Raw genomic sequence first — 15,245 nt, 5'->3', positions numbered from 1 at the left:
TTGATTGGAAGCTATCTTCCCACCAGGGGTTGTTATCATAAAAGATCCCTTAGTATGACAAAAATCCAATCCTAATCTTGCTCCAAATTTGGCACTTATAAAACTATGCGTTGCACCAGAATCAAATAATATGACTGCGGTAAAACAAATGTGATTCTAATTCACAAGGTGATATGATTCCAACTCAAAGAATAATAAACCACAATTGGTACTGGTTCATCATTTGAGATTCTAAGGAATGAAAAGATCCTTATAACAACAAGATGGGGCTTAGGAGGAAGGCATGACTCGAAACCATATTTTTCATCTAAGGAAACCTAAGCATTTTACAAACATGCTACTAAAATCAGAGTTTCACTCACTCATGTTTTAAGCACACTAACACTTATCTTATAAGGATTCATACTAGAAATTTCTGAACAAGCTCATGTAGCAACTTCAACTATTATGAACCAATCAAACATCAACCAAATATGCATGCACGTCCTGACCGTCCTCACAAGATAGACAATTGCCAACTATGGTTGGGCTTACGTGGTTAGCACGGTGGCATACATAAATACGGCTCTCCCTATATAACTAGTCGATACATTCTAACCGTTCTTATCTTATCGAATCGTGGTTAGCGTACCTGCATAAGATTGACAGAACATAAATATATATCCCCAATGAACCTTTCATGCCAGCACTCATGAAAGCGTTCCCAAACATTACCGCTCACTATAGAAGCGGCAGCCATACAATTTCCGCCGTATGGCCAACGTTAACATACGCTACTTAGTGGCGTATTCACGAGTTTCTTTACTCCCAATATAGTCGACCGAGATTGGTATATTGGCAGCAGCTCAAGTAAGTCACTGCTTGAGCGCAGCGTTCGGCTCGCATCGCCGACGGGAAGGTCAGACTCCCTCAGCTGACTGAGCACACTTTACTTCCAATATAGTCAACTAATAGTCGGTATATTGGAAGCACCTCAAGTAAGCCACTGCTTGAGGGCAGCGTTCGGCTCGCATCACCGACGGGAAGGTCAAACTCCCTCAGCTGACTGAGGATCCTTACCATCTTACCTCAACGTAGGTGCGTCGTTACAAGAATTAAGAGTTGCTTGTGAGTATGGTTTGACAAAATGTAAAGTGCTGGAAGTCAGATAACATAAACCATACAGAAATAACCACCTAGTAATTCCCATAAATTCCCTAGGACTTTACGTTCTAAGCACAACCCTTAACGAATCCAACGTAGCTTTTCGAAATACCCTGTTGTTCCACTTTTATATGGAAAACGATTTTTAAGGTTCCAACACCTCTGGTATACGCTTGTAGCTCTGATACCAGCTGTGGCAGAACCACCTGAATTATCCCGGCTCAAGTGCGCAGGCCATCACCATAAAAGCAACATTAGCTCAAACGCACTTCAAACGGAATAATTCTGGGTCTGTCGGGTAACGTCCCGATACAACCACCGGTTCTCGGATCGAACAAGCATACCCCGCACGAAGGCGAGTCCAGAGATATTACAACCAAAATTTTACAACACAGGCATAGTAATGATTACAAACCAGTTAAAAACTATTATTACAAAGCCAACTTAAGTAAAACAGTTATACAAACCATAAGTGTAAAGATTTAGGGTTTAAACAGCGGAAGATGAAACACGACGACTACAACACGTCGCAAAATGGTACCAAGCTAGCCCAAGCAAGGTATCACTCGTCATGGTCATTGCCGGCCGAAGACGTATCCCACTCTACGGACCAGCCATGAGGCAAAGAGCAGGGATAGGTCAAACTAGCGACCTGGTCCTCAAGACTCATACCTGAAAAAGGGTTTCAACAGCAAGGCTGAGTATTCTAATACTCAGCAAGACTTAACCGTCAACGGGTATAAGTAGCCCACTATAGCTAGACTATGCAAGGATTGTGAGGCTTTGGTTTTCCTTTTTGCTGAAAAGCATTAAAGAGTAGATCCTTACTTTCAAGTTTTAGCCTTCAAGATTCTAGTAGATTAACCATTCTATGTAAGCAACTACTATCCAAACATGGTAGAAAACTAAGCAAACATCAAGATTAATAAATAATATTGTTGCTCTTATTACTCTGTGTGGCAAAGGGATCAAGCAGTCTCATTTCATCGTGAGAGGCAGACGATTCTGAATCGAAATTCAACCTTGCAAGGATAAACCTAACACACACGTTTGGAACACCGTCGGGTCGTTTCCAAACAACCGTTGACCTTTCTTTCCGGCTTGTGGATAGTGCCACTCTCCCCGACTACAGGGCTCCAAGGTCCACCCGTGCCCGGTCCACGCTTGTCCCTTGAAGTCGTAGTGTTGCGCAACATAAAATAAAACCTATCCCTAAGAGAGAGTGGGAGGTATATCCACTCCCCGGTCCAATCGGCTACTAGGCTTGCCGCGTACCATATTTACGGCATGTGGCTAGTACTTTCAAAAACTTAACCACCGCTACCACACACCGCGACCTTAGCAAGTTCATCAACACAGACGGGGTCTCACATAAGGTCATGATATCGAACACAACCCCGTCCGTCGTCCTTATATTGATAACAGAAAGTAAACAAGCAAATCCTATAAAGCTCGCGAGTGACAGGCAATCACTCGACTTTTACCGGTCCTATAAGCTTAGCAAGTAGTCGAACTCAGGTCTAGTGTTCAGTACATAGGTTCCTAGGATCATGCATCTAGGGTTTCAATTCAACTCCTATGAACTGTAAATGCACAAGTAAAATAATACAGTAAATGAAATTAATTTGAAGGATAGGTTGTGTCCGGGGCTTGCCTTCTCGGTAGTTGCTAACTATTTCAGCGCTAGGCTCTTCCGAACTTTGGTTCGGGGCTTCAGTTAGTTCCGCAGTGTTTACTTGAGCGTCGAGATCACCTCCGACAGATTCCGGGATCAGCTCGTACGTCCCGTCCGATAAGGCAGTCGTGTCTATATGTAATGCAAGAACAACATTATAAAAACACACATGGGCAATCGTTTATAGAGTAGTTAAATACCAAATTTAACTACACAAGACATCATGATCAACAGCACAAAAGAAGTTAACTAACTTCATAAAAAGAGTGGTGGTGATTTCCTATACGATTAAGTCATGGTTTGTAAATAAATCAACAACTCAGAGTACAAATAGTAATAAAATATACCAAAATTACACTAAACAGAACATGAACAGACTAAGCTACCCTACAAAAATCATGCCAAAAGATGTATCCACTTAATCACAACAATTCAATCATTCAGACAGCACCTAGAACAAACTTGAATTATACAGGTCAAACTAGAACAAAGAAGAACCTCAAAATTTAACAGGAGATCTACACAGGGATGATTTATCTATTGTGAATTTTTCACGATTTTACCTACAGAGAATTAATCCTGAGAAAATAAACAAAACAGACAACAGTTTAGCAAGATTCAATTTTAGCTCCCGTTCTAGTCATGAACTAAAGCTCAAACTTCCTAATCAAAATAATATACTCCATATGAACACTCAGGAATATTCTCAGGATTTAACAAGAACAGAAACTATTTATCATAAATAAAGTATACTAAACAAGGATTAAATCAAATAAATAGCTACAACCAAGAACTGACTATGGAATTTTTATAGCAAAGCTAGTGTAACAAGAGTAAACTACCACCAAAATTTCATAGCAATATCAGCTTTCAAGTATCAGATAAGAAAAAGATTAAAGAACAAGTATTTATTTACCTAATAACACAAAACAAAATCTACAGCAAAAACTTGTAACTAAAACCTAACATATTATGGTTCTACTGCATAGAGCTCTTCAAGAGGATTCCAAAACATCAAGATTTGCTAATTTACGAATTTTCTACGAATTGATATTGAATTTCAAAAATCACTGAAAAACATTGCAAACCAGTCCCTAAGGCACTATTGCAATGAGTCACTGACATCGCAGATAACCCCCTGGGTTTTCTCAAATTCAAGTACGCGGTCCTTGGGTCGGGTCAGAGAGGGGAGGCGAGGTTTGACCGGCCGTTTCCCGGCGAGGGGCTCACCAGCGGCGAGGGTGGAGGGGTGCGTGAGCCTCACAGGTTCAAGGCGCACCTCTGGGTGCTTGGAATCGAGGCTAGGGCGGTCGGAGAGGGGGTGTCGACGGCGAGCGGCGGCTTGCGGGCTCGGAGCACGGCGGCGGGGTGGCTCCGGTGGTGTTCGGGTGAGGGAAAATGGCCCAGGAGCTGCGCGAGGTCGAGGCGGTGCTAATGGTGGGGGATGTAGGGGTGGAGCGGGTCTGGGTTGGCGGCTCCGCGGTGGGGTGGAGCTCGCCGGGGTTCAAGCAGGGCGGCGGCGGCGTTCTGCGGCGTGGGAGCGAGGAGAGCGAAGAAGGGCGGTAGGAATTGGTTTCTGGGGTATTTGTAGGCCCAGGGCGCTCGCTAGAAGGGGACGGCGGCCACTGCAGCGGGCTCTCCTCCGCGACGGCGAGGTGGCGGTGGCGCGGGCGCCTCTGGACTCAGCGGCGCGCGTGGCACGGCCGGGAGGCTCCAGCACGAAGCAACAGGAGGGGGAGGAGCTCGCCCGCGACGCGTGGGAGCCAGCGCACGGCGAAGTAATGGCCGGGAAAGCCGGGAAGGCGCTCCACGGCGGCGCTGTCGGTGGCCGGCGGCGAGAAGCAGAGCAGGGGGTTGAGGTGGAAGAAAAGGGTCATTTTGCAATTACCAAAAGTTCCAGGGACCCCACTGTAAAACAGCGATAACTTTTAAACCAAAGCTCAAATGAAGAAGTGCCCAACATGAAAGTTGTTCAATTTTTCAAGAGCTACAACTTTGATGTTGTGCAAAAATTTATTTGACCAAAGGATAGAGAGCTAAATTTGAAAACACAAGAGGGATTTTAAATTCTAGGAATTTTGTCTTTTTCAATGTAAAATCACTTCAAATGTAAACTTACAAGCAAAATGACTACCATGCATTAAATGCACTGAAATTTTGCACAAACACCCTCCACTAAAACTATAATTACACAAATAACTTTATAAAGGACCTCGCATAAAAACATAATTACACATATAACCTTTCATAATTACAAAAAGATCCTTTTTACGCATTTCAAGCACAAGATGCATAGCAACAAACACAATTACTGTGCAAACACCTATTTAATTACTGTGTAAACACCCGGGGTGTTACACCGGTCACAAAAAGGCAAAGGAAACATTACAAGATTTAGGCAATGCTGGAAGAAAGAGTTGGGAGGTTGGAGAAGAAGGGGAACCCCACGACCCCTATTTATAGCTGCGCCGGGCACAAAGCTTCAAGCTTGTCAAAGAGCGGAGGCTTGTATCGCCCATGACGAAGCGGCGCTCCACGAGCAAAGGATGTCCTCGGTCCCCGCGCCGAGACATGACCAAGCAAAATAAAGCGGAGCTGATCCCCTGGATGCTAAGCGGCGCAGCATCGGCTCTGGCCGGATGCCTTCGAACGGCGCACCGTAAAGCGACCAGGAACGCCGGGGCCAAGGCCCTACGTGCGGGACAGCGCGATGGGAGCACCAGCTGCCAAGCAGCGGGCGCTACCATCACCCTGCCCCCCCCCTCAGCGCGCGGACACGTCTTGTCCTTCAAACAAACAAACAAACAAAGAGGCGCGCGCCTCGAAGCACTCCTCCCACGGGCGTACCACCCCGACCGGTGAGTTGTCACATCCGCCGGGCTGGCGCTCAGGCACGTCTGGCGGGTGCGCGACATTGACTGATCACGTCAAAAGGGAAATCCCCGAATTACCCTTTGGCCAAACCCACTGATTCAACCAAAGCCTCGGGGGCTACTGTCGGGTATCACAATTAGGGACACCCTAATCGGGGTACTAAGATCGCTCCTAAAACACAAAACACCTGTTAAAATAACTGGGCCCACAAAGGCCCACGACCTGCCTCCCATTCGGAAGAAAGGAAGGGACTCAAAGAAGCCCAGCGTGCGGCCCATTCGCATCCCACTCGAACCCACGGAACGATCTCCGCCTCGCTCGATGGTCCCTCTCGGGTTCGCCGGACAACCTCCGCCTCGCTCGAGGGTAGCGGATCTGCCCTCGAGCAGGTGACTCATCTCCGCCTTGCTCGAGGGTAGCGGATCCGCCCTCGAGCAGGTGACTTATCTCCGCCTCGCTCGAGGGTAGCGGATCCGCCCTCGAGCGGGTGACTTATTTCCGCCTCGCTCGAGACCGTCTCTCGGCACAAGGGACAAACGGCCCCGCCGCCCAACCGACCGCCGTACGAAGGCATTAAAGGCCAGCCACTCCACCACGGCTCAAAGGACGGGCGGCGTCAGACTGCCACTCCCACAGTGGATGTGACCGGGGTCCCCATCCGCTGACTCCGGTCACCATTCCGCCATCCCGGATGCTGTAGCAGTGCCTTGGGACCTGCACGCGGAACAAGATGGGCTCGGCACTGCTCCCATCACTATTCTGCCGACGCCGACCATCCGGACTAGCCTCCCACTGGGGAAGGGGTCCGGGACTTCCACGTGTCCCCCGGACCTTCTAGTGTGCACGCCCGCACTCCCACCAGGGGGTCCGGGACCGTCACGCGCCATTAGTACCGCTAGTCCACAGGGCCCACTACACACCACCACCACGCCGCCTGCGGCACACTGCAGGACGACCGTCGCAATCTTCACAGGACCAAGGACAATGTCCAGGACGACTGCGACGCGCGCCGCCTTCCCACAGTGTACTTCCTACAGTGTTTGACCACTGTACCCGCGATTCGGGGGAAAACGACGACTTCCGCGCGCCCTACACTCGTGTACGCCGCCCCTCCTTGTGACTATAAAAGGAGGAGGCGGACCCCCTTTAAGCCTCTCTGGGCTCTAACTGGACTCTAGGCTGCTGGCTAGTTAGTCTCTCTCTCTGGTTTCTATCTCCCAAGAGAACTCTCAGCACTACTGAGCACTCATCTCAACCGACTCCACTCTTAGCAGAGACTTGGGAGCTTCCCTCCCTCTCTCGCCTCGCTTGTATCCCCTACTACAAGCACTCCGGGTGCAAGATAATACAGTGCCCTCGCACACCCCCTTTGCTGGACGTACGGCCTCGCGGCCGGAACCAGGATAAACCGTGCATTACTGTGATTGCCTCTTGCATCGTCATCTGGGACGAGGAAACACGCAGCATTTACTAGTTGGGATCCAGGCCCCCAGGTCGGGACACCGACAACAGGGTATAACCGTATAATGGCTTACTGAAAGATATCTCTTGATGTCCAGGACAATTCGTAGCCTTTTTTTTGGACTATACTAAATTTAGTTGTGGCCTCTTCTTGCTCACCTTTTCAGAGAGGCACAATAGAAAGAAAAATATATGCAAGTTTTAAAACCTTCGCACTTGAAAAAAATTCCAGATGTATAACAAAGCTGTCAATTGGCCCCAAATGTTCCTTGTAGTATATCTCTAACAAAGTGACCTAGTAATATAATTCTGTTTTCCTAAAAACTTCCAAAGACAAATCTATGATAAGTTGATAAAAAAAATAATGATAAGTTGAGAGAATCCAACTGACCGGCACTCTTGCCTTTCACTTGAAAGGCAGGTTACAACCGCTACCACCAACCAACCCTGAAACAAAATTGTTGCAGTGTTTGTTACATGATGATGCAAATGCAACATGGCAATGCTCTACAGAGTCTAACACTCTAACTAGATCGTCCATGCATCACCACACTTCCAAGAACATGTACATGAAACAGGACAGAGCAACAGACGAGAAGGATGTGGTAGGTGGAGCTTCGGCATAGGAATCTGTTGAATCGACATCAGGTGGGCTCAATCCTCCAGTGCCCGGTGGTGACTTAAACGTGGCGCTCGGAGTGGAGGATGTTGAACCTGGTGCTCTTGATTGCCCGGCAGTGCTGCAAACAACAATTACCATCATAAACAATGATTCTGTTCAAGCAATGATGGTATAACTTCTGATATATAAATCATAATAAACTGAAAGGAATACACAAATTATTTAGGTGTTCATCAGACAAATAAAAATGAAACACAAAATCGTATCCAGTTATTTTTTTGCCAACGCTCGATTAATGTGGATAAATGGGTTCAAGATTCACCCCGCCATTGACTCTTCATTTAAAGGCTCAAAACTATTTTTTTTAAACGAAAAAGGCTCCAAACTATTTTTTTGAAACAAAAAAAGGCTCCAAACTATTTATCTATCTATTTTAATAGCTTATTTTGTAACACCACTAATGATGCAGTATATTGTTAAAGGCCAATTAGCTAGTTGAGTGACGTCTGTCTCGAGGACCCAATTGAAACGAAAACATGATCCATGCTCTGTAGTATGTTCATTTTTATTTCCCTTTTGCATAAAAAACTGATCTATTAATGCCATCAAAGTAATAAAATTTTTAGCATCACAACAGATTCTAGGGACGGCAATCAGTCCTTATTGGATGAAATACTAATGTTTACTGCTTAGTATCATAACAAATTCTACATTCATCTGTAAGACAACCTACAAATATAATGTAGCCACAATATTTTGGACACAAGAGCACTAATCATTCTCTCCCAACAATTTATGGCCATCTCTTCCACTGAAATTCATGTTTATTCATTAGTAGTAGTAGCGTTATGCTTGCCGATGAACCTAGTCCTTCAAATTAAGCAGACATTTCCAAGTATAATACAGGTTGAAGAGTTGATTGGTGCAAAATACAGATACTTTGAAGGATTAGAACCTTCTTCAGAAGTGAATGATGCTGCCATACATGAATTATCTTTCGTGATTTTATACGCTACACGCCTATTTACTTTAGGTCTATTGAATTTATACATGACAAAATAAGTTATCTAGTGAATCAATGAAGTTATGTATATAATTAGAAGTTCCACATTGACTGAATTATTTCTACACTTTTTGAGATGGAGGCTAGTATTATGTAATTCATTTACCTTGGAGATGAAGGGTAGGTGCATGATCCATAACCTGTAATGCAAAAAACAAATTGAATAAGTTGATGCCACACATTCTTTTAGATTTGTGAGAAGATTTTGCAGAATGCATCAGTAAAAACTGGGACGAGAGGAGGCAAAGAAGGGCTCAAGTAGCTGCATTAATGCACATATATAATGGTTACATGCCATACAACCAACAACAACAACAACAACAAGCCTTTTTTCCCAAGCAAGTTGGGGTAGGCTAGAGATGAAACCCGAAAGAAATAAGTTCAAGGTTCAGGCACATTGATAGCTAGTCTCCAAGCGCTCCTATCCAAAGCTATCTCTTTAGAAATATTCCAATCCTTAAGATCTCTCTTAACCGACTCATCCCACGTCAGTTTAGGTCTACCTCTACCCCTCTTTACATTATCGACCCGCTCAAGAACCCCATTATGCACCGACGCCTCAGGAGGCCTTCGTTGGACATGTCCAAACCATCTCAGCCGATGCTGGGTAAGTTTCTCCTCAATTGGTGCCACCCCGACCATATCCTGAATAACTTTGTTCTGGACTCTATCTCTTCTTGTGTGCCCGCAAAACCACCGTAACATCCGCATCTCTGCTACACTCAGTTGCTGGACATGTCGCCTTTTTGTAGGCCAACATTCAGCACTGTATAACATCGCCGGACGAATTATTGTCCTATAGAATTTGCCTTTTAGATTTTGTGGCACCCTCTTGTTACAAAGGATGCCAGAAGCTTGCCGCCATTTCAACCAGCCAGCTGAAATTCTATGCCTAACATCTTCAGCAATGTCGCCATCCTTTTTGTAGCACTGATCCTAAATACCGAAAAGTATCCTTCTGGACCACCACTTGCCCATCTAGACTAACGTCTCCCCCCTCATGCTTAGTCGCGCTGAAATCGCACATCATGTACTCGGTCTTGGTCCTACTAAGTCTGAACCCTTTCGACTCTAACGTGCGTCTCCACAGCTCTAACTTCCTATTAACCCCTGCTCTACTCTCGTCAACTAGCACCACATCATCAGCAAAGAGCATACACCAAGGGATCTCACCTTGTATATCCCTTGTGACCTCATCCATCACTAAAGCAAATAAATAAGGTCTCAATGCTAACCCCTGGTGTAGGCCTATGTTAATAGGAAAGTCAGTGGTGTTGGCATCACATGTCCGGACAAACGTCGTCGCATCCTTGTACATATCCTTAATGAGGGTAATGTACTTAGTTGGGACTTTGTGCTTCTCCAAGGCCCACCACATGACATTTTTCGGTACTTTGTCATATGCCTTCTCAAGGTCAATGAAGACCATGTGCAAGTCCTTCTTCTGCTCCCTATATCTCTCCATCAATTGTCGTATTAAGAAAATCGCCTCCATGGTTGACCTTCCAGGCATGAACCCAAATTGGTTTTGGGTCACACTTGTCACTCTTCTTAGGCGATGCTCGATAACCCTCTCCCAAAGCTTCATCGTATGGCTCATCAGCTTAATCCCACGGTAGTTAGTACAACTTTGAACATCGCCCTTATTTTTGAAGATAGGTACTAATATACTTCTCCTCCATTCTTCCGGCATCTTGTTTGACTGAAAAATGAGATTAAAAAGCTTAGTTAACCATACTATTGCTCTATCTCCTAGGCATCTCCACACCTCAATGGGGATACCATCAGGGCCCATCGCTTTACCTCCCTTCATCCTCTTCAAAGCCTCCCCGATCTCTACCTCCTGAATTCTCCTCACAAAACGTCTGTTGGTATCGTCAAAAGAGTCATCTAACTCAAGGGTAGGACCCTCACTCTCCCCATTAAACAACTTGTCGAAGTACTCTCTCCATCTATCTATGATCTCCTCATCCTTCACTAGCAGTCGATCTGTCCCATCCTTAATGCATTTGATTTGGTTCCCATCCTTAATGCCATACAACCACAGGTCAAATATATCTACATAAACTTTGGTTTAACATTACAAAATGAGAATATTATATGAACATAAAACAGCATGAAAATAAAGATAAAAAAATGTACCAGACACCTATGTAACATGTGTAAACTCTGTTGTTTTATATAGAATCAAGCTGTATATTAACTCATCTGATGGTCATATCCCCTTATGCACGTCTTGTGTAGATTTAGTAGTTTAGTTAGAGCAAGATGGAATTACATATAGTTGGATGTATTTTCAGTGAAAAGTTCTTTCAAGAAAAACATTAGTCAGGAGCCACGATGACTACAAAAACACATTCACATAGCATATGTACATGATGTAAGTATATATTATTAGAAATCGGTGCACTGAAAATCCTCTAACGTGAAACCTCTCTTAATCTGACCACCTATAACAAATATACCGCAATAAAAGATAGCTAAATCCTAATGAATATTATGTACACTAGTTGAACATAACACTAGTTTAGTGCGCCCAAATTACATTTGCCTCATGTTCAGTGTGCACAGCAGTTGTGTGCACTTTCATGTGTTTCCTCAACCCAAACACTTCTCAGATGAGACAAAACACGCTCTGTTTAGCATGAAGTTTTACTTATTTGGGTTCACAGCAATGCTGTCACCCACGCCATGGGATAGACGAAAAAGGCCAATCTACAGGTTATTGACAATGTCAATGCTGTTCCTATTAGTGTAGCAATACAACTTTCATCATCTCCTTACTGTTGTAATTAGCCACATGAATGAAAAGGTAGTGAAGGGAAGACAAAGGTAGTGAAGAAAAACTAGTAGTAAATAGTAATTAGGGACATGAATGAAAAGAAATTTCGTGAGAAATAAACAAATTAACTCATCAAAAGCCCTAAAAAGAAAGAAAAGCAACCGGCCGGCAGTTTAGCAGAGTATGGTTGCGCAAAGCAAAAGAGATAGAGGACGTACTCCAAGACCGAACACAAAAGCAAAAGCTAAAGGGATGGAGACGAATTGAATTGATACGGCAACAGTGAAGAACATGAACAAGGCGCAAAGTAATCTAAGGTTGGTAAAGCGCATAGTACTGACTGGGGTCGGTGAGCGTGACGGTGGCGGTGCCGGCGAAGTCGCAGGCCCCCGGCGCGGCGCGGGAGCGCTGGAAGATGGAGTTGAAGGCGTAGGAGGCGTGCGCGGCGAGGGTGTTGGGCAGGTAGCAGAGGCCGCTGGCCTGGATGGGCGCGCAGTCGGCGCCCCCCGCGGGGCCGCACGCGTAGTCCAGCGCCGACTGCAGCGCCTTGTCCGACGCCCCGCTCCGCGCGATGCACCACGCCGCTGCGCCCGCCGCCGCCGGCCGCACCGCCGCGAGCAGCAGCGCCGAAAGCGTCACGGCGACGAGCCAGCCGCGCCGCCGCAGCATGTGGTGGGACGAGCGGAGGGGATGGAGCAGACGGAACGGCCAGCGGTCGATCGGGGAGAGGAAGTAAAGGTGGTGAGAAGGGAATGCTGGGAGGGAGGGTGATGGGCGTGTGTGAGGGATATGGGAAAGAGGCAGGGAGGATCTCCTTCTCCCGCTCCTTCCTTCCACAAGCTAGTTGCTTTGTTTGGTTTTCCTTTGCGTCGACGGGTGGACGTTGGGTTGGGCTGAATTGTTCCATTGTGTATAGCTGCCTTTCCAACTTTTTGTTGCGAGTGCCATGTTTGTTTCAGCCCAAAATGCAAGGAAAGAAAAAGTAGCCACATTCCGGAAAACTATCATAATATCATTCAAATCCCTCTACACATCTCTACTTCAAAGTCCAATTCAAAAGTCAGGGCACCAGATATCCCTAACTTTGGAGAACCAATCTTTTATATTTTGAAATTTGGAGGAATTCCGCTTCAAGTGCTTGAAAATTAAGGGAGCTGCTAAATCTTAACGGCACGTTTGATTGCTAAATCTTGATCCAACTGTCAGATAATTATCTTGTTTCTCCATTTGTTTTCCTGTATGCGTGCAACTTCCACTACTAGAAAAAGAGCCATGGGAACCATTTGAAATCGGCTTTAGAAACTGGTTTTCCAACCGGTACTCAGCAACTGAGAACACTGGGTTGGTCTAGAACACCGGGTATTCCACCCGGTGCCTTTGGCTACCTTAGGTACCAATTAAAAAGGCCAACTGGTATCACAGAGACTGTCATGCTTGTTGACATCGTTTTCTAGCACGAGTCAATCTTTTGGTCAGATGGCCAATGAGAATGGGCCGACGTTGGAGTAAAGAGAGAAGCTGAGGCAAATTGGGCCTTTGGGCCAAAGAAAGGTATCGCAGCCGACGGAGATAAGGAAAGAGCCAACATGATTATGTTGGTAAGTTAACTTTAGGATCGTGCATTGTTTAAATTAGTCAGTTCTATTTCTTGCTTATCAAGTTGTAATCTCGCCGTGTCGGCAATGGAGTCTAGGTTTTGGCTATAAATTGCAGACCTCTGGCATTTGTAAATTTTGATATACCACATCCAAACAAAAACTTTACATTCAACACATCTACTTTTCCGCAGGCGACTTCACCATAGTTGCAGTAGCTTTTTTTTCTTTACAAGTTCTTCTCAGCAAGCACATTCATCGTTTGCTGGTACTTCCAAGTCAAATTGCGTAGACGGACAGGTTGACGGCTCATCACTTCTTCCTTGACGTTGATTGATTTTTTTAACGACTCTCTATGTTTATAGCATTCAAAGTTATCGAGTCAGTTAGATCTGTCCGGCGGGGTTTAACTTACACCAGTTATCGAGCACTCTTGATCCATCCGGCGGGGTCTGGTTTGTTCACCAATTTACCAATAAAAGCTATCCATCTGTTAGGTTAATTGATTCATTAATCTAGCTTGTTATTGCTTTTATTACCAAGTTATCGATAATTGCTTAGATCTTGCTAGGTTAATCCGTTTAATCTGGTTTGCTTTAAGTTTTTACCACAAGGTATCGGCATCTACTTAAATCTTGCTAGGTTAATCCGTTTAATCTAGTTTGATTTAAGCTTTTGTCACAAGTTATCCAACTTAGATCTATCTTGATCGGCTACCTCCCATGATTTGATCATGCAGGCTGATTTTGACTTGGATCTAGGTGTTGCTCACAACATGCGCTGCTTTAAGCATGGCTTGCATCCCCTCGATCGGCTGTACGATAGCCGATTGCTGGTGTCATCTATATCGACTGGCTAGCTGATAACCATTTGCATCTAACGTCTACTCTCCTTGTCAATTGCAGGTCAAATTGACTGGCACGCCTAGCGCACCACACGCGCACCTGTTCAGTTTGGTACGTCGGAGCAAAGCATATCTCCCGGCCCTAGCGTACGTGGAGCGTGAGGATTCCCTGTCCAGCGGGGAAATTTTTGCATCAACACACGTCTTGGCACGCTTGGTGGGACACGTCATCAACATGGTCGAATTCATGCCGGCCGCTAAGGATGCTTATAAATCAGGTGACAGGTCTGAGATCAGGAACAACAACAACAACATCATCAATGTCACTAAGCAATATCTTAAGGATGTTTAGAAGCAGCAGTTGGCCCAAGCCGTTGACGGCTTTAAGGCCTCGTGCCTTCAGTCATTCAGCTTCGTGTGGAGAGAAGGGAAGATCATCCAGAAAGGTGCTCTTCCTTCGACGCGTCATATCACCATCACTGAAGACCCCAGGAAGTTCCATGAGCTGTTTGACCAGGCCATGCATCACGCCATGATAACTCAATCTAAGGTCATGACGAACTCCATCCAGAACGCCATCTATCAGATGATAAGTAGCCAATGGACCCCTGGAAACATCATGCTGGAGTACTCTCAAGCAGAGTCATCGGTCGCCGCAGCTAGCAGGGCAACGACTTCTCCAGCAGCAGGCATCGGCTTCGGGATTCGCTCCTATGCCACCTACGTTCTTCCAGCCACCGGTGTTTTCATCCGTGGACACTCTGGTACAAACGGCGCTGACATACACCACCAGTTTGCCGTCAATGGCTACACCGGCCCAGGGAAACCTCTTCAGCACTCCATGCTATGTTCCACGGACATCTCTTGGGATGCCTCCTGAGATGAAGACCTCCTCTGGACCGAGTGCTTTCAACTCTAGGGGGAGGGGGTGGCACCATTCATCTCGCAGCGGTCGCCCTATATCATCGGGCCGATGGTCATGTTCCAGCAACCATCATCGCCACAACAGTAGCAGGGAGGCAACCCAATGCCAGCATCGGCTACTTCGCCGATGGCACTGTACCCACAAGATCCAGCTTCCTATACTCAGTTTGCCAACTACATGGCGCGCATGATGGTTTTCCAGCCACTGGTGCCCGTCCAAGAGCAACCAAAAGTGCAGCAGCAGGTGCCCGTCCCGCATCAA

The 15,245-nt window shown here is 45.9% G+C and overlaps 1 protein-coding gene across 1 annotated transcript; it reads right to left on the bottom strand.

The window, feature by feature from the left end:
* Window positions 1-7,404: 7,404 nt before the first annotated feature.
* Window positions 7,405-12,485, bottom strand: LOC120655789 (major pollen allergen Ole e 10-like). The gene is made up of 3 exons (XM_039933756.1): window positions 11,962-12,485; window positions 8,945-8,978; window positions 7,405-7,893 (listed from the first exon to the last, which is right to left on the bottom strand). Exons 1-3 carry the CDS (start codon window positions 12,287-12,289, stop codon window positions 7,698-7,700), a joined length of 558 nt encoding a protein of 185 aa, XP_039789690.1. The 5' UTR covers window positions 12,290-12,485; the 3' UTR covers window positions 7,405-7,697.
* Window positions 12,486-15,245: the final 2,760 nt, after the last annotated feature.

The sequence above is a fragment of the Panicum virgatum genome, chromosome 1N (assembly GCF_016808335.1).
Source record: "Panicum virgatum strain AP13 chromosome 1N, P.virgatum_v5, whole genome shotgun sequence".
NCBI classification, from domain to species: domain Eukaryota; kingdom Viridiplantae; phylum Streptophyta; class Magnoliopsida; order Poales; family Poaceae; genus Panicum; species Panicum virgatum.
The sequence above is the reverse complement of the archived record's forward strand: the minus strand, read 5'-3'. Positions and strand labels throughout refer to the sequence as shown.

Coding starts and splice junctions, on each gene's coding strand:
- LOC120655789 (XM_039933756.1), bottom strand. CDS start 12,289: ATGCTGCGGCGGCGCGGCTGGCTCGTCGCCGTGACGCTTTCGGCGCTG. Junction 8,979..11,961: donor CGTCACGCTCACCGACCCCA/GTCAGTACTATG, acceptor TTTGCATTACAG/GTTATGGATCATGCACCTAC. Junction 7,894..8,944: donor ACCTACCCTTCATCTCCAAG/GTAAATGAATTA, acceptor TGTTGTTTGCAG/CACTGCCGGGCAATCAAGAG.